Below are 19,464 nucleotides of genomic sequence, written 5' to 3'. Positions count from 1 at the left end.
GCTAAGCCTTGGCCATGAATACACAAAGGGGTGCTTTTTTGTCAGGAGTGTGATGCATCAGTCATGAACAATACCAGACAATCTGTTCAGGCTACTTTATGCAACAGTTTCAGGCTCTGAAGTTAGGTTTTTAGAGAATGAGTAAGTATTTTCAAGTGCTGCATTTTCGCTCATATTTTACATGTTTTTCCAATTAGTTTCTTTATTTTAGTTTTTAGTTATTGAGATCAAATAAATAAATCCGCGGGGGCGTCGCTATTCCCTTTTTACTGGGGCACAAACCCCAGTAAAATTTTCCTGACAAAACAGTGTCTGATGAGGTAGTTTACAGAAGATACTTCTGAAAATAGGCTTTCCTATTTATTGAACGTTGTCATTACATTTGAATTATTTAAAACTTGAAGGATGGCTTTAATGGCATTTAAAGCGAAGAAATCCTCTTCGATCATACGTCCCCGCCCACTCGATGTGGAATCCTCCACTTGCAGACAATCAACGACGTTGTAGCTGAGGAGAGGCTAGAGCTTATTTCTGTGATAAGGAGTAGCTAGTACGTGGATTTGTATTATTTAGTAGAATGAGGACATCTCGTTTTCCAGATCTACTTGGCACCACAGCGGAGTGTGCCAATTCCAAGCGCTTTCCCCTTTAAAAACACAAGAATAGCTTTCCATTAAATAATTTCAAGTTAGGCGTAGGCTACATGTTGCCTAACCTACACATCCAAGCATAAACACTCCCGATAAATGATTTGTTTTTAAAGCGGTTACGTTCACACTGTTAATTTGAACAGAAATGTAAGCATATGCATGCTTTGGCATGGCAAATTAATTGGCTAATTGCCTTACCTAATGCAGCCAATTCCTGTGTTTGAACCAGGCCCGGGGGTTTTTCGACACACATTTTTGTCCCATTCATTGCTATGGTTATCATATGTCAATTATTGCAATTTCGAGAGTGAATCCCACTTTTATATGTGTAGGCCTATGTCAATCCCGAAACTTTGCAGCATGTGCGTGGCCAAGTCAAGCATGAAAAACAAAAGTTTTATTCAAATTCTGAATAGGTCTGTATGGCCTATAAATAATAAAATTTCGCATGGAAAATACACAAAGAGCGCTCCCTTTAAACACTAAAAAGCTGTCACTCATCATAATCGCGGTCTCACAAAATTATTTTATAATCAATGAAGCTGTCTGTCAACACAGCACAATGAATCTCTTATGTGCAGAACTCAGCACTGATCTCAGCACAACAGTTATGTTTGTGATTGGCTATTGCTCAATGCTGGCTGCAATGCTGCAAAAACGCTGTTGTAAATAGAAACCTTTGACGCTATCCAGAGCGCAAACACAGATAGGCCTGCATACTGGATCGTTTGCCAAATCACCAATGCTGTTATCACGGAGAAAACTGACCAGCAGTTATGGCCAAGCTTTTCCTCTAAAAGCAATCAGAAGCAGCAGCCGTCTTTGAGTGAAAATCCCACGCTAATTTCAAGTCTGTGGCCAGAAAAGGAAGGAAGCCTTGCCCAGCTTCACACACTTTCTGCCTATATGCTTGGCATAGAGTTGATCGATAACAGTATCTTGTTTACTGCTAAAATAATTGATAATTTGGCATTGCTTGTAGCTTAATTTAGTCATCATCAGTGAAAGCTTTTTGAAGTAAAATCATTTTAAATAATCCCCTGATCCCCTAGAAAGTTAGGCCTACTATGGTAACAATTTTGGGGGACCTGCCCCTGATGATCAAACTGTATAAATGCCCCTGATCCTAATACAATTACAGTTACGTCATGTTTAATCGTATCACACCATGTATAGGCTAGATATGTACACACCTTCACACTGCTCAAGAAAGGTTCAATTTATTTAGTGTTAGTCATCATAAAGAAATTAAAATAGGCATAACCTTGTCCTCCATCCAAAGCCATAATCTGTTTTTCATGGGTGTGTGATCTATCTATCTATCTATCTATCTATCTATCTATCTATCTATCTATCTATCTATCTATCTATCTATCTATCTATCTATCTATCTATCTATCTATCTATCTATCTATCTATCTATCTATCTATCTATCTATCTATCTATCTATCTATCTATCTATGATCAATCCATAAATGCTTATTTATTGCTTTAAAATGACCTGATCAGCATTTTGAAGCCAATACGTTTAATTCTTTATAACCCAATACAGGCAAGAATAGGCGATATGATAAGCACAAATAGCAATGGGGTTAAAAGTGTCAAATGTTTTTGCAACTCTGTGTAAACAAATCGAAGAATTTCTCTTTTTTACTCACTGTTTTTGAGAAGCTTTGCGTTTACACGATCACCAAATAATAGTTTCCTGTAACAGAGATAAAGACAGATGTTTTCAATTGAGCTCTCAAACCGTGTTCATTGAAAACACGCTTGGTGGGGTATGCAGGGGCGCTATTGTTTTTGTTTTTTCCGATGACTTCCCCTACCCCCATCCACCACCCCCTTCTTCTTTCAGATAGGCGGCGGGCTGAACCCCTGCAGACTAGAGTCCACCTTCAATTTTTCTGACTTCTTCGAACTTTGTCAAACTTAGCAGTAAGTTGAACGCGCTCTCTTTATTCTCTGGTCTCCAGAGCCTGAAACGCTGCTCAACTTTTCTTGCGCTGACACTGTACAGGTTTTGGACTGTTTTGATTTTAGACAATGATTTGCCAGCCACCTTTACCTAGTGTGCAGTTATCAGTTTTATTTATCATAAGCTTTTCTCTCACTCATGGATATCCGTCAAGTCTGTTCCAGGGGAACGCATATTCAGGAGCCGTTCACAGGCACAGAAATAAGTAAGTTGCTCAATAAATTATACGAACGTTAACAGCGGATCTTCAATGTGTATAGGCTATATGATGTTCTCTGTATCTCATGATGTACAAATTATTTAACTCACAACAATCTCCTGGAGTGACGTGTAATGCTATTGTTTAATCGCTAAAGCAACAGGTCAATCGATTTGAACATTCCTCTTCTCGGTGTTCATTTCAGTGGGGGTTTTTTCAGGGTGTTAAAAACATTTGCTTTCATTTTGAAAGAAGATCATTTTAGGATAACAGCATTCACATTCGGGACTAATACAATTTGGAAATGAAAAAAATACACGAGTTTGTTTTTGCTCTGCAACAATAAAAATAACCAACTCAAACTATGCTTATTCTGGTCTCTCTTTTTTTAAAATCTGTTTCTTTTCAGAAACTGGTGCGCCTTTATTGTCCAAAAGAACATAAGCTGCGCAGTTAAAGGCAGCGTGGAAAGTCACGTTGAACCTGAACGCGCGCAGTGTCCCGAGCATCAGCCTGACTGTGAGCCACAAATGATGTAAGTACTCGAGAGACCGGGAGGGGCATGTGGAAGTATTGATGTTAGGTAGTTCTCATGCTCCTTATGGACTCAAAGGCACTACACCAAACCCATGATTCATGCTAACCCCAGTTACACATAGCACAGGAGTGGCTATGGACGACCATTTTAATTGTGAGTGTGTTTTATGTGTGATAAACAAAACATAAACAAATTGGTAATATTCAATAACTTAGCCAGTTTGGTCAAATATTTGCAGCGCAAACACCGAGAAGCATTCTGTTCTGGAGCAGTGCGAGTGGAACGGAGTGACAGAGATTTCCCCGCCCTCCACATTGCGTTCTGTAATCATTCTGGATTTTCCAGAACACGTTTTGTTTTCTTCCAGAAAACACATGCTCCGCTTTTGGGAGAAACGCTTTTCCACACAGCTCACATACTCTAGTCTGGAATGACGTACACAAAAGCGGAGTGATACAGTCAGTAAAATGTCTCAGTGCTCAATACAAAATATCAGCTCTCTTGGAACAAACGGGTGTTTTTGAAATTACCTTTTTGTGTGTGTTTTATGTTTTGCAAATTGTGAAAATTCTATGTCAACACCAAAGATGTACACAAGCTGTTCACAGTTTGTTGGCTTTATATTTATATATAGTGCTGCTGCTATATATAACTTTGTTATATATTGCACTGACAAGTGGTCAGTTTTGCTTAATATGTAGTAAACATTTAGATTAGGGTACATTAAAGACATTCACTTATTCAATTGAAAGTCCCAGTCTATAATTGTTATGACAGAATTTTTTTTAAATGTTACTCGCCGTATTCACAAACTGAGATTCATTCCTGCTGCACCACTACTGCCACAAGAAATCATGCAAGCTGTTGTTTGCTTTAAAAGCCCTTTGGGTCAGACAAGTATTTGATTAACTGAATATGAGGAGACTGTGAGGTATTGCAGTATATGCATTAAACTGTACACTAAGTTGAAATAATTACAATGGAATTTTGACATATAGGCCTACAGATAATCAAAGCTATATTTAAGGCCTGTTTAATACAGATTATACTTCAGTGATTAATGTTGATTTCATTCTCTTTAATATAAAAAAACTGAGGTCACATTTGAGGTCATGTAAGGAATTCAAGGCTGTATGGCTTTGTCTGAATACTCACTTTTGCACTATAGAAGTATTTCACCAAGGGCTCTTTTGCTGTCATCTGAAGCAACTGTTATTTTAATTGTTTGGCTCAACTTGCTGTGGCATAAGAACTAGAATGATGGCACTTCTAATTGCAGCATTATCCATCAGAAGTAACAAGATCAACATCATTAAGTGAAGCTGAACAGACTAGGCCAGAAGACTCTTCTTATTAATCCCTCCGTCTGCGCAAGTTAATGCTTGCCTTTACCTTTGCTTTTATCCTGTAATAGGGGCAATGCTTCATGGTCCATTACTCACGGTTCAACCAAAGTAATAGCAATAAGTAGCTTAAGCCTTGTAAAAGATGGTTTGATCAAGTCATTTTTTGAAATAAGATTGTGGAGTCTTATTTTTAATTGTGTGTGTGTGTGTGTGTGTGTTGGGGGGGGGGTTCCATGTAATTTCATGTCATTCTAATCATGTTTTTTTTCTTTTTCAGATACCGTACTCGGTTTCGGCCGACTTACAAGATAGCATACAAGACTGTAACTGAGTTAGAATGGAGGTGCTGCCCGGGACACCAGGGCCCAGACTGCAGAGAAGTGAAAGGCTCTCCAAACAGACAGACAGAATATCCACAATCATACCCACAACACCCACAGCATGGACAAACTCGACCTGCACAAAGTACGTTGTTTGAAAAAGTATGGAATTTGGAAAATTTGGATTGGGCACATTTTGGCCATGATTGGGCGGGTTTTAAATAGCAATCGGACTGGTTTAGTTACGCTGGTTTTGAACGGATCATCTCTCTTTCACTTTACTTAAGTTACAGCACGAAATAATCATGAACGAACATCAGAAGGTATGTCGAAAGATACAGTACAACTTACCGAAATCCATTTCATGTCGCATGTCAGTGTTTTAACCATAAAGACTTCAATAAAACAGCGTGTAAACAATTTCACATAATGCTAACCTCAGAAAAGCCATTTAATGACCACAAACTTGTTAGTCAGCTAGTCTAGAAAAAGCTCAAGAGGAACATTTTGCGAAATATATGCACTATATATTGCTTGTTCATTATCATTTTTATGATAGTTTTTCAAAAAAGTAATAGAAACATAATTATGCCATTCAAAAGTTATAGCGTTATTATTATAAAAAATGTTCTTATGTATAATTTAAATGCAAGTAGCCTATACAAATTGGTTAATAATTTTAACCCTTAATATTATTGTAAAATAGGCTACCAACTGGGGTTCCCTGTAGTTTACACCATTGGTTGAGGCAATTTTCTCCTTAAAGGATTAATTAACCTCAAAATGAAAATTTCCTGATAATTTACGTAATTTACTCACCCAAATGCCATCCAAGATGGTCATGTCATTCTTTCTTCGGTGGAAAAGAAATTACGTTTTTTGAGGAAAACATTTCAGGATTTTTCTCCACACAATGGACTTCAAGCGCAACCAACATGTTGAAGTCCAAATCAATGCAGTTTCAAAGGGCTCTGTACGTTCCCAGCTGAGGAATAGGGTCTTATCTAACGAAACGATCGTTTATTTTCTAAAAAAAAACAAACAAAAAAACATTTATATACTATTTAACCACAATTGTTTGTCTTGTGCTGGTCTGCGACGCGCCAGTGATTACGTCATCACGTTGGAAACGTCACGCGTCACCTCATCTATAGTAGTTGTTAGTTGTCTTTGTAACAGTTACTCCGGTTCAAAGCCGTTGCTCTGCTCCGTTTCAAAAAGGCAGGGAAGGGCGAAAAATTCCATCTCATTTTCTCCCGTTTTCTCCTCCAACTTCAAAATCGTCTGACATCTTTGTTTTAATTTATTATTATTATTATTATTATAATAAAAAATAAAAAAAATCGTGACATTTCCAAGTTGATGACGTAATGCCTGGCGCGTGGCCGACCAGAACAATTGTGGTTAAAACGTAACGTTATATAAATGTTTTTTTTTGTTGTTGTTGTTTTTAATGACCGATCGTTTCGCTAGATAAAACCCTATTCCTCAGCTGGGATCGTGCTGAGCCCTTTTAAGCACTTCATAGCCCTTTGAAACTGCATTGATTTGGACTTCAACATGTTGGTAACATAGTGCTTGATAAATCCATTGTGTGGAAAATCCTGAAATGTTTTCCTCAAAAAACTTAATTTCTTTTCCACTGAAGAAAAAAAGACATAAACATCTTGGATGGCATTGGGGTGAGTAAATTATCAGGACATTTCATTTTGAGGTAAACTAATCCTTTAAAAAAATGTGAAATTGTTTGATTGTCAAACACGACTGAATTAATTCTTTAGGTGAGTCTCTTTTGAACTTCACTAAACAAAATGTGCGTGTGTCACTCAAACCAGCAATAGAAAAAAGAGCAAACAATCATCTAAATCAGAATGTACTTAGCTGTTGTGATCATGCAACATCAGACCACATTTAAGATATACACTCACCGGCCACTTTATTAGGTACCCCATGCTAGTAACGGGTTGGACCCCCTTTTGCCTTCAGAACTGCCTCAATTCTTCGTGGCATAGATTCAACAAGGTGCTGGAAGCATTCCTCAGGGAGTTTGGTCCATATTGACATGATGGCATCACACAGTTGCCGCAGATTTGTCGGCTGCACATCCATGATGCGAATCTCCCGTTCCACCACATCCCAAAGATGCTCTATTGGGTTGAGATCTGGTGACTGTGGAGGCCATTTTAGTACAGTGAACTCATTGTCATGTTCAAGAAACCAATTTGAAATGATTAGAGCTTTGTGACATGGTGGAAGTAGCCATCAGAGGATGGGTACATGGTGGCCATAAAGGGATGGACATGGTCAGAAACAATGCTCAGGTAGGCCGTGGCATTTAAACGATGCCCAATTGGCACTAAGGGGCCTAAAGTGTGCCAGGAAAACATCCCCCACACCATTACACCACCACCACCAGCCTGCACAGTGGTAACAAGGCATGATGGTTCCATGTTCTCATTCTGTTTACGCCAAATTCTGACTCTAACATCTGAATGTCTCAACAGAAATCGAGACTCATCAGACCAGGCAACATTTTTCCAGTCTTCAACTGTTCAATTTTGGTGAGCTCTTGCAAATTGTAGCCTCTTTTTCCTATTTGTAGTGGAGATGAGTGGTACCCGGTGGAGTCTTCTGCTGTTGTAGCCCATCCGCCTCAAGGTTGTGAGTGTTGTGGCTTCACAAATGCTTTGCTGCATACCTCGGTTGTAACGAGTGGTTATTTCAGTCACTGTTGCCCTTCTATCAGCTCGAACCAGTCTGGCCATTCTCCTCTGACCTCTGGCATCAACAAGGCATTTCCGCCCACAGAACTGCCGCTCACTGGATGTTTTTTCTTTTTCGGACCATTCTCTGTAAACCCTAGAGATGGTTGTGCGTGAAAATCCCAGTAGATTAGCAGTTTCTGAAATACTCAGACCAGCCCTTCTGGCACCAACAATCATGCCACGTTCAAAGTCACTCAAATCAACTTTCTTCCCCATACTGATGCTCGGTTTGAACTGCAGGAGATTGTCTTGACCATGTCTACATGCCTAAATGCACTGAGTTGCCGCCATGTGATTGGCTGCTTAGAAATTAAGTGTTAACGAGCAGTTGGACAGGTGTACCTAATAAAGTGGCCGGTGAGTGTATATATATTCGATATATTATATATCGATTTAGACAGACGAATTTACATTTATGAAGCGTCATTTAAACAATGGATGCTAATTGACTACAAAGCACTGCACAAAACCAGCACCAAAAGTCGCATTAGTGGTAAGTAGTTTTAAAGTCACTTTTTATTTAGTCTATAGGCCTATAATTGATACACCGTTTACCATTTGATCAAACTATCACAGTTGGTTAAATGAAGCCCAAGTGTAGGCGGACAACAACACGCGAAATGGTGACCTGAAAGGACTTTAACATTTTTGATAATTATTCAGCAATAGTATAATAGTACAGTAGCCCACTACTGGTCAAAAATTTGGACACATTACTATTTTTACTTTTTTTTTAAAAATTAAGTCTCTTATGCGCATCAAGCCTGCATTTGTTTGATCAAAAATACAGAAAAATATTATTACAATTTAAAATAATGGTTTTCTATTTTAATATACTTTAAAAATATAATTTATTTCTGTGATGCAAAGCTGGATTTTCAACAGCTATAACTCCAGTCTTCAGTCACATGATTTTTCAGAAATCATTCTATTATGCTGATTTATTATCAATGTTAGAAACAGTTTTTTTTAACCTGTGATACTTTTTTCCGGATTCATTGATGAATAAAAAGTTAAAAAGAACAGTATTTAATTAAAATAGAAATTCTTTTATAAGTCTTTTTGATCAATTTAGCACATCAACTGAAAAGCCCTTTACAGTATCAAAGTGATGTGTCAGAGGTGAATATATGCAGGTCATAAAGCGTTTTAGGTTTCTTCTCATAATGTGAGAATAAAGCGATTATCACTTCGAGAAAACCAATGGAAACAAAATAAAAATATTTACAGATGACTTTACTATTTACTAAAGAATAATGCTGAAAATAATGCTGTATAAACTATTTATGGTAAATATATAAATGATATATATATATATATATTCATTGATTATTGTTTGTTAATGCCTTATTTTTACCACAGGGTCAGAACGTCGAGAAACTGGACAATATGATATCAGACGAGGAGATGACAAAACACGCATGTTGGAGGAAGAAGTGCAGCGTCTCTCTCAGACTGTGCTGGATCTTCAAGCAGCCATGACAGGTATGGCTGAGAACCTGCGGACAGACTTACAGGAGGACACCAGCAAGATGCTCATTACCCTCCTCAATGACAGGACTTCACCTGACAGCGCAAGAACGGGAGGCACGGAGGAGAGTGTGGTGCTTCTAGATGGCCACCAGGCCATGAGAGGCCACATCCATGGAGAAAAAGAAATCGAGACGGTGTTGGCCAGGCTCAACGATATGACAGATGCTCTCAAAAGCAAAGATGAAGCTCTTGAGGAACTGAGGGGAACAGTGACAGGGCATGACGGGCAGATCCGAATGCTTATGGATAGTACCTCTCAAGGCCTACCAGTCACAGGTGCTGCTGCTCAAGATATAGACATCCTACAGACTTATATTGATGAGAAATTTAAGAAGCTCAAGACAGAGATTGTTGTAAACATGGAAGACGAGATGGCTAAGCTGAAAAATACGTGTGATGAAAAGATTCAATCTCTTCAAAAAGCATCTGGAGAAGGAAAGGAAAGCGGCTATTTGAGCCTCACAGATCTAGTGCACAACAAGGAAGCTGAGCTTCGAAAGGAGATCCGTGAGCTCAGATTGGATTTGTCCATGTCAGATGGTGTAATGCGCGCAAACCGTCAAACATCCATTGGAAAAGATGATAGTGACTACTACGACTTGAGGAAGGAACTTGTTCGGGTGGCAGAAGCCCATCGTGTCCTGAACGCCAGAGTGGACAACGAGCTAGAGCATCTATCCTCGCTAAAGATGGAAGACATGCTTGGTTCACGCATCGAGGACCTGGAGGACAGGATGAACGTCACTGAGAGGAACGCAGAGACTTATTGCTTCTATGTGGATGAAAAACTTACCAAGGAAATTATGGATGAAGTAGCTATGCTACGTCAACTTCTGGACAAGAAACTCAATGCTATGCAGGATCAGTTCACTTCAATCTTGATCGAGATGAGCAACAACTCCTTCCCGGGGATGTCCAGCGATTCTGATGATGCACTGCAAACTCAGGTTAACGCTAATAGGCACCTTATACAGGGGTTGGAGGACAAGTTTAATGCATTTGGGCAGATATGCGCAACCGACTGCAAAACCAACCTACCTACTGATTCCCAAAAGCCAGAAGGTCTGGATAGTCTTCTAAAGGTCTTGAGAAATGATCTGAATGTTTTACGTTCTGATTTTGTGAACAACGTAGCAAAGATTCATGCATTAGAGGATACTATCAGGATGTCACCTGAAAAACAATTCATCAATGCACATATGCAGGACACCAGCAAAAGACTAAATGCTTTGACTGACAACGTTAATGGCTTGACTGGAGCTATAACGGGATTGGGGGACACAGTTAGCAAATTTAGCCAAGACCTTTACACTTTGAACTCTACTTGTTGCCAGACAGGACAGGTAAGCGGTCCTTCTATCCGGGTAGAAACTGGCAAACCAACCCACAACCAGATCGAGGAGCTAAAAGACATAGTGGATGCACTGAACGCCTATGTGGCCACAGAGTTGAGCGTGTGTAAGTTCAACACAGCTGGAGTAGCTGAGGGTGTGTCAGCTGTGGGTGACAGGGTGACGGCTCTGGAGAAGATCTGTGGAAGGCTTGACGGTGGAACCAACAATATCCAGGACCTTTCAGGAGAATTGGAGAAGAAGGTGGCACAGATGAACCGCACTCTGGGCAGTCATTCAGGAGAAATCACAACCCTTCAGAACTCCCTTCTGAATTTTCAGAGCCAGCTAGCAGGAATGGCTAAGCAGATCCTTAAGGACCATACAAGTAAAGAACAAGGTAAGCTTTCAGATGTTAAAGGCCAATTGAGGAAGCCAGAGAAACCCGTTTTTATGTTTTTAACAGGTTAGTGTTGGAAAATGGAAACTGAATCATTTGAAAGTCAGTCTTTGTATTTGCCTTCCAACTTGTAACTATCAATTTTTGTGGCGTAATCTATTGGGATTGGGTACCAAATGTGCTATTTCCATTAATCTAACAGTTTGGAGTCTATGGCATGCTATGTTTTGCAGTGGAACCTTTCTCCATACTGAACCAATAAGGGGATTCATATACAATAACCTGTTTGCCCCCAAGCTGTTGAGAGGCAGGGGGCCAGCAAAGGTTTCCTGTGGCCTTTGTATGTGCCTGTAATATGTCAAAACAACAGTTAAGCATGTTGGAATGGATCCTTTTACTTTTTATTTTCCCAAATCCTTAGTATGTGATCTTTATGTAACTTGATCAATCATAGTTTTCGTTTTTTTAACAACATTACGTGCCTTTTGAAAGCATAAATGATTTATTATTTATTAACTGAGTTGCTGAAATGTTTAACTCACTTTACTTTGATCATTTAACTGATGCAATATATATATATATATATATATATATATATATATATATATATATATATATATATATATACACAACACACTAAATATACTGTACATAGCTCACAGTTTATATTTAGCATCACAGAAACATTGGTCTTCAGTGTTCAGTGGTCTTTATGAGTGGAGAAGTTGTTTGGTCTTCGAATATCTTTTAGTCATGCCCAGCTTTCTCCGCCCATAACATTTAGAACTGGCGAGCGAGTTCAGTTGCAGGCGGATCTGTTACTCATTAAGCTGCAAAGTCAATGTACGGGCCTCAGGAGGTGACGAATTCCCACACCCCTCTGCAGATGTTCAGCTATGAGATGACTGTGATGTCACTAGAGAACATACATTCTCTTAAACTCCCGTTAAAGGGTGATGTCATCATTCCTGATAAGGGTGGAGGTCCGTCTATTGCAGAAACAAAAGCCGTTCTCCCAAGTGCTCTGGCTAAACAGGAGACAGACTGTGTTGATGGGGCCCATTGACAAAGATCTGTATATATTTAACCCTTGTGCCTCATTTAAAAAAAGTTACACATAGCTCCATAGAGGACAAAAATTTGAAGCTTGGTATCATTTTAAAGAAGACCCATGGAAGATTATTACTGAAGTAAAAAAAAAAAAAAAGTCAATCCAAAAAAAAAGTTATATAGGTTTAAGTTTATGAAAATTATTTATGAACATTATTTTATAAAACAAGTTGAACTCAAAAACGGCTGGAAAATCAAAGCCATTAATTTAAATAAGTTGTGTTCCAAATTTGAGGTTGATATCTCAAAAAATGAGCTTTCAGTAAGATTTTGTTTGGGCTCAGTAACAGACTTTCCCCATTGGGTGCCATGCAGCAAAACTCCACTGGTGCACACAGTGATTGGGTTTTAGATTTGCAGTTGAGTTTTTCCTCTCTCAATATTACAAACACACACATGCACACACACACACACACACACACACACACACACACACACACACACACACACACACACACACACACACACACACACACACACACACACACACATATATATATATATATATATTTTTTTTTTAACACACATACCAACCACACTCTGACATCCATACCAACACACCCACACAAATATCGTTGCATAATTTATACAATTGGCTCTATAATGTGCCGAAGCAGAAAACAGGAATAAAGCGAGAATTTGCTTTATAGACCAAACCTGAAAAAATGGCACCATCTGATAAAAAATAGTAAAAATTTACATTTTGAAGCCTTGCCAACATAATGAAAGCCTCTTAACAAAGATTGCATCATTTTATAGTTAAATGGCCCTGGGATAAAAAAAAAAAGCAGTTTCAATGGGGCCATTTTTGTCCAAAAGGCACTGAGAGGGAGTATTTTGTGTATATACCTATAGTGCAAAAAAGATGTTTTTAAGGAAATAGCGGTGAAATAGTAAAATGACAATAAAAATACACACCTGTGGCAAATTTTATGCAGTTAGCATTAACACAGGCAAAGTGATAAAAAAAAAAAACTGAAAAGACCAAACATGTCCCTAAGGAGGCACAAGGGTTAAATGTAAGGGCACTTATGCAGTGTTAATACACAATAAATTTGTCCTTTAACCTAAACGAAATTGTTGCAGCGAATTAAATAGCTAAATCCGCTGTGGTCGGAAGACTGTAGTAAAATGCTCTGATAGTTTCCTGCACTATTTATTCAGCACCGCAGCAACAACGCTACTGAATCTATAGTGCGAAAGAGACGGTGCAACCACTGTGGCTCGATTCCCAAACATATATAACTCATATGAGCTGGTTCTTTTTAGCAAATCTAAAGCACAGAGCGCAACCAGTGTAGACTGCCGAAACATTGACTCTTATGAGCCGGTTCTTTTTAATGAATCAGACACATGCAGCTGAACTGTGATTCTAAAATCTCTTGTTACTGACTGGTTGTTCATTTGACAACATATAGTTAAAGATGCACTTTAGTTTTGTCAGTGGGAAAAAAAAACCATTGAGATATGTAAGATCACATTGTGTGTTTAGTGTTGTGGTGTAATATATAGCATAATATTTAGGCTAATTATTGGGCTGCAGTCATTATCATGCATGTTGTCTCTAAATAGACTGAAAACTCTGTGTAAATCCTTTTGCAAAAAATGTCAATTTAAAACAATACATTTATCTGTTATTGACATTAATTCATAATGTGGCAATTCAATTCCATTTCCTTATTTCCAAATTACTTTACTTTTAAGTTCTAAAAAGATTCAGTAATGGTTCTGGAATCGTTAAAAGGAATCCATTGAATCTTTCTTGATTCCCATCAGTAGTTGTGGGACATGATACAGTTAAAACTTTCAAGTCAGAAACACAATAGCCCTTATCCCTGAATAGCTTCAGCATTACTCAAACTCTTTGGCCGCTGATCATGGCAGAGGCACATTGCACAATACTGGAACGGCCCATCCAGCTGTGTGTCTGTGACAAAGCGACCAAGCTCAGTTTCTTGTAATTCACTCTAATGGCTCTTCATTGATTTTTCATTAGTTTCTTCTTCATTGTTCAGGGCATCAATTAAGCCTGGGAAGGTTTTTGAGGGCTGCATAGAAAACACCCTCAACTAATGATGATTCATTTTCCTGGCCGTGACTCAGGCGTGTTCAGAAAACTCCTCACTGTTTGCTTTGGAGACAATGACTTAATTTCATTCAGTTCTTGAATACATCTTGAACCATTTCCATGTACTGTGGAAACATTTGTTAGGCAATGATGTTGTTTCGCATTCTCCAGATACCCCCAAAAATGGATATGAACTTTGAATAGTGTCCCCTTCCTCCCCACACTCTTATCAGCCGTGTCCTCGTTCCTTTCTCTCTCTTCCTGCTGATTAATATCTCTATGTCAAGAGGATGTCAGGGAAGCTCTTTCCTGCTCTCACTGAATGTGTTTTACTTCATGTAACATCGTGTGAAGCCATAAACAGACTTTTATGTGCCAAATAGAAGGTGTTCCCATTTGGCCCGAGGTTAAAGTTCCTCTGGGTCTAGAGAAACCAATGTGGAAGTTCTCAGACTGGATCAGGCCAAAAGGTCTGATCATTACAGCAGGGTACAGTTCACACAGAACGCGTTTTTGCATTCCACTCCGCTACTTTTCCATTGTTTTTCAATGTAAACGTACTAGACGGACGTGTTTGAGCATTGCGCTCACGTTCCATGTCTTATACAGCGTCTTGTGCTTGACACGGCATTCTAAAAACGTGGCGGTCAAGTTAAAAGAAGTTCAGCTTTTATAAAACGCATCTCTAGACCTTGCGCTTTTTTTTCCCGTTCCACTGCTGATTAATATCAGCCAAAACATATTCTGTATAAACCGGCCCTTAGTTGTTTCACTTTGTGTGTTTGTGTTCATGTATCCATGCACAAAATCACCACACCCCGAGGAGCTTTTTTCCTTCCAAACCCAAAACTGTCAACAGAAAGACCATTCAGATCTTCCATTCATCATCTAAATATGTTTTTAAATAAGGCTCTCCACATCACAGGGTGGTGAATCCTTAATTTCAGTTGAGTGCTTTTGACTCATTAAACCCACAGCTATGAGTCCCTGCATCCAGTATTTAAAATCAGTATCTCCATGATTTACACTGAAGCATGTGTTTGTCTTGCTGCCGTTAGGCATTATGCGTGTGATGAGTCTGTTATTTGCTCAGACTGCCAAACAGGCTTCTGGGAAACCCACAGATAGATGCATATTATCCCTTGGGAGATTTAATGTATGTGGGTGGGAATGTGTTTGTGTGAAATCCGATATTTGGGCAGCATCTTAAATGCAGACAAACGGCACTGACGCAGGATTTTAGCTGTGTCCATTTTGCCAGTATGAGTTGATTAGCTTTGAAGTGAACCCATGGGACTCAAGCTCCGCCCCTCTTTTGAATCACTTCCTACTACAGCCAATAGAATCCGGAGTCCAAATAGACCCTAATGTCAGGAATGACGCATTACACTTCTCAATTTAGACAGCAGCATCTGGTTAGGACAGGAAAGTTGTTTTCTCACATCGCTGTAGAAAAGCTTGTAACCCACTGACAGTGGAAGGGGATTAAAGAAATAAATGCGAGGTTTTGGAAAAGAGTGAGAGAAGTGCAAGATCTTGAGGGCTGGAAGTGTAAGCTGGAAAAAAAAAAAATCTCCCTCATTAGACTCCAAGCTGACAGCACTGCATAACCAAAAGCCTTTATAACCAAAGTGTGAAGTTCAAAAACACTTGAAGTGAACATTTTAAAGCTCTCTGTGTTTTATTTACAAGCATTGGGAAAAGTACTTTGGCTGAAATATTAGTAAAATCAAAGGTTAACAGCTTTTACAATATGTGTTCAACGCCATTAAAATGCTTTATAGATGCTTTTAAAAAGAGGGCTGGCAAGCTGGCATTCCTATAACCTTAGGCTATATTTTGTGTTGGGTCAGTGATGTCCTGTTTATCTAATAAACAGACAGTTAACTCAGAAATGAAAATTCGGTCATCATTTACTCACCCTCATGTCATCAGTGTCCATAAGGAAGAAAAAACATGTTAACCTCATTAACACACGCACGCGCAAACACAAACAGCCATCAAATGTTACGTTTTTCAAAACCATATGAATGAATACATGAATACAAAGAGCACATTTCTTGTGTTCTTGCAACTGTCTTAAATATTTTTCAAAATGTTTTTTTTTGTAATAATATTCCAAAATTTTACAGACCCTTAATGGGTAGTGTATGTTATTGACCTGTTTATTTAATGGCCAATTGGGTCTATTATCCTAAATCTCTATTTTATTTTTTCTCACAGGGCTGCCTGTTCGACAAGCGAGACCTGCGTCTGTCCCACTCCCTGACACTAGAGCTCCAACGCAACCCATGAGACCTTATGTTCCTCATATCCACATACCTTTGATCATACCCCATAGAACAGTGCCAGTCCCCACTGGCCGACCCTATGTGCGCCAGCCATACGTCCCACACCAGCCCTACTTCCCTCAGCCACCCGGCAACCCCAAGCATCCTGTTCAACCCCACCAACCTGCCGTACACCAGCCAGTGGTGGTCACGGGGCAAGCTGGCCCACCTGGGTATGTGCGCAGGGTCACAGTCAGACGGGATCAGAGCTCAGAGGACTCAAAAACACCTGTGAAAGGATTTGCTGGTGCTCCAGGTATGAAGTAGAATTAATAATAGAAATGTTTGGAAGCTCATGCTTGAAGCATCACAAAATTAGGTTGTTTTCCGCCCTCTTCCCATAGGTTATGCTCCTGTCCATCCTGTCTCATATGATACCAAACAACCTCATTCATCAGGTATATTTTTTCTTTCTTTTCAGTGTTTGCTTTATAACATATTTTAGGATGAAAAAATTGCTATAATTTACATAATTATGAGTATTAATTCTCATTACAGTTGCCCATGTCCCGTGGAGTCCTGCATATCAAAGACCCATTGCTACTCCAGGTAACAAGTTATAATACAATAAAATAGTTAATATCATATGATGAAATATTCAGATCTGAAATATTCCAGCTAATTACAATTTCGAAACTTGTGAACAGGGTCCAAAATGAACACTTGCCAAGTGCAAGTTGCAAGCAAAAATGAGCTTTGGCAAGTTCCTTGTCAGTGCCTGATAACTTTATTAGGAACTGCAACATAACACATGGGAAAATGGAACCGATAGTCAGATGGAAGTGGTGTGCATGATTCAAATCAAAGACATACTTTACCATCAAGACAACTCTTAACGTGTGCGCCTTCTAACAACTTTACTTAAATACGTTTTTCATAGCGCCATAGACCTTAATAAATTGATTTATGCTTTGTGTATTTGATTTTTGCTTAAAACACACATATATTTTACTTACCTGATAAATTAATTAAGTCAAAGGCAGTGTTGTTATTGATAACTAAAAATATTAACAATTATTTTGTTAATCGAAATAAAATCTGAAATAAAATATAAACAAAAGTTTAAGCTTAAGTACTAAAATGACTATATCTGAAACATAGTGAAATAAAAGCGAAATAAAAGCTAAATATTTAACAAATATAATAAAATGACAAAAGCACAAAATTAAAATGAAAAAGTACAATATCAAATATCTCTCAAACATGTGATCTTCATGCATGTCTCTTCTTCCCAATAGTGTCACAGCAGAACTCCTTGATGGACCCATTTTCCTTCTCTGCTGGCCTTACACGGCAAACTTTCTCAGGGGACTTCGGTATCATCCGCTTTAATAGGGTGCTAGTCAATGATGGAGGACACTATAACCCTCAGACAGGTAAACAGGAACCCTCAAACTCTATTTGAGATAAACGTGTTCAGATAAAAGTTGAGTGTTTCCTAACTGGTTTTACTTCAAGAAGACATTTCTGATATTCTTTAGAGGTTTCCCCGTTATGGGCTTTCAGTGTACAACCTATATCCTATTTGGCCGCTGATGTGTCACCTCCCCCTCTGTAGGGATCTTCACGGTTCCCATCGACGGCCGTTATTTGGTGACTGCTGTTCTAACAGCTCCACAGGGCGAGCATGCAGAAGCTGTGCTCTCGGTGTCCAATCGCAGCGTGCAGAAGTTGGACACAGCGGGTTACTGGAGTGGCCACCCGCGGCTGACCCCAGATCGGTGCTCGTGTGGGGGGTCTGCGTCCTTCAGCCTCATCCTCCCTCTCCGGCAAGGTGACACCGTGGCCTTGGTCCGCACCGCCGGGAAGCTAGCGATCTCCGAATCTAGAGAGATCCTCTCCACCTTCAGCGCTATATTCCTCTACTCCCCGCAAGCAAAGAGATAACCCCGTCACTGAGAGGGTCACTAATGTGACTTAACACAAATGTAACCATTCAGAACGCTGCCTCATGTGTACAGGTGTAGTCTCATTAGCAAAATTTCTGCAACATTTTCAAGGAGGCGAATTGGTGTGACCAACTTGAACGTATTTGCAAAACCTGCATGGGGAAATCTTTCGCCCTCAAGTCAAATTCCCTATCACATGAATTCCTATTGAAATGACTGGATTTGGCCTGCGAGAATTTGCTGAAAAACTGTAAATGTGACCGCACCTTAAGACTACGCAATAGTTTGGCTTTGGTTATTTATCAGAAACACAAGATTGAGTTGTGTTACTTAGAATTTGAACTTAGAAGAGTGTGTTTGAGGTGTTAAAATATCAAACAGCAATGCACCAAGTTTGTTCCCAAAGAAACGGAGCATACCAATATCTCCAAGTAGTAATCCGTATATTTGCAACAATCTATATAGTTTCTTGTAAAATTGTGATCTTAAAAAAATATCTATAAATGTAAAAGCAGGTTTATATATTTTTTTCGACATTAAATTAACAAATGCATACTTTTTTTATCCTTTTAAAAATGGTTCTTCAGTTCAAATATCACTTTTACAGCAAATATTTTTATCTATAAAAAAATAAAATAAAAATAAATTACCAAGATTGAAGGGCTTGTGCATGTTATTTTCAGGGTATGGGATAAGTTTTTTTTTTTTTTTTTTTTTTTAGATAAAAAAAAAAAAAAAAAAAATGCATAGCTGCAATCCAGTGTAACAATGTACTTTAGGTGAGACAATTTTTTTTTTTTTTTTAACGGCAAAATTCACATTTGGGTGTGGAAAATTGAAAACTGATCTGTCGTCTTTAGCAAGAATAAGCCTACATTATTTCATCTAAATAATCTGTAAAAATAATCAAATAAATAAATAAAAACCTCAGCCTTGCAGGCAGCGCTCTGACATATGGCACAGCTGTGCTTCAGACGACCCGAGCTCGAGTCTCAGTTTGAGGTCCTTT

At 38.8% G+C, this 19,464-nt stretch overlaps 1 protein-coding gene across 1 annotated transcript; it reads left to right on the top strand.

Annotated features, from left to right (window-relative positions):
• Window positions 1-2,509: 2,509 nt before the first annotated feature.
• On the top strand, window positions 2,510-19,083 carry emilin2a (elastin microfibril interfacer 2a). The gene is made up of 9 exons (XM_056267536.1): window positions 2,510-2,831; window positions 3,235-3,360; window positions 4,987-5,174; window positions 9,157-11,058; window positions 16,460-16,822; window positions 16,911-16,964; window positions 17,065-17,115; window positions 17,805-17,942; window positions 18,125-19,083. Exons 1-9 carry the CDS (start codon window positions 2,695-2,697, stop codon window positions 18,451-18,453), a joined length of 3,288 nt encoding a protein of 1,095 aa, XP_056123511.1. The 5' UTR covers window positions 2,510-2,694; the 3' UTR covers window positions 18,454-19,083.
• Window positions 19,084-19,464: the final 381 nt, after the last annotated feature.

The sequence above is a fragment of the Rhinichthys klamathensis genome, unplaced genomic scaffold (assembly GCF_029890125.1).
Source record: "Rhinichthys klamathensis goyatoka isolate OS25496 unplaced genomic scaffold, OSU_Roscu_1.1 h1tg000261l_1, whole genome shotgun sequence".
NCBI classification, from domain to species: domain Eukaryota; kingdom Metazoa; phylum Chordata; class Actinopteri; order Cypriniformes; family Leuciscidae; genus Rhinichthys; species Rhinichthys klamathensis.
The sequence above is the reverse complement of the archived record's forward strand: the minus strand, read 5'-3'. Positions and strand labels throughout refer to the sequence as shown.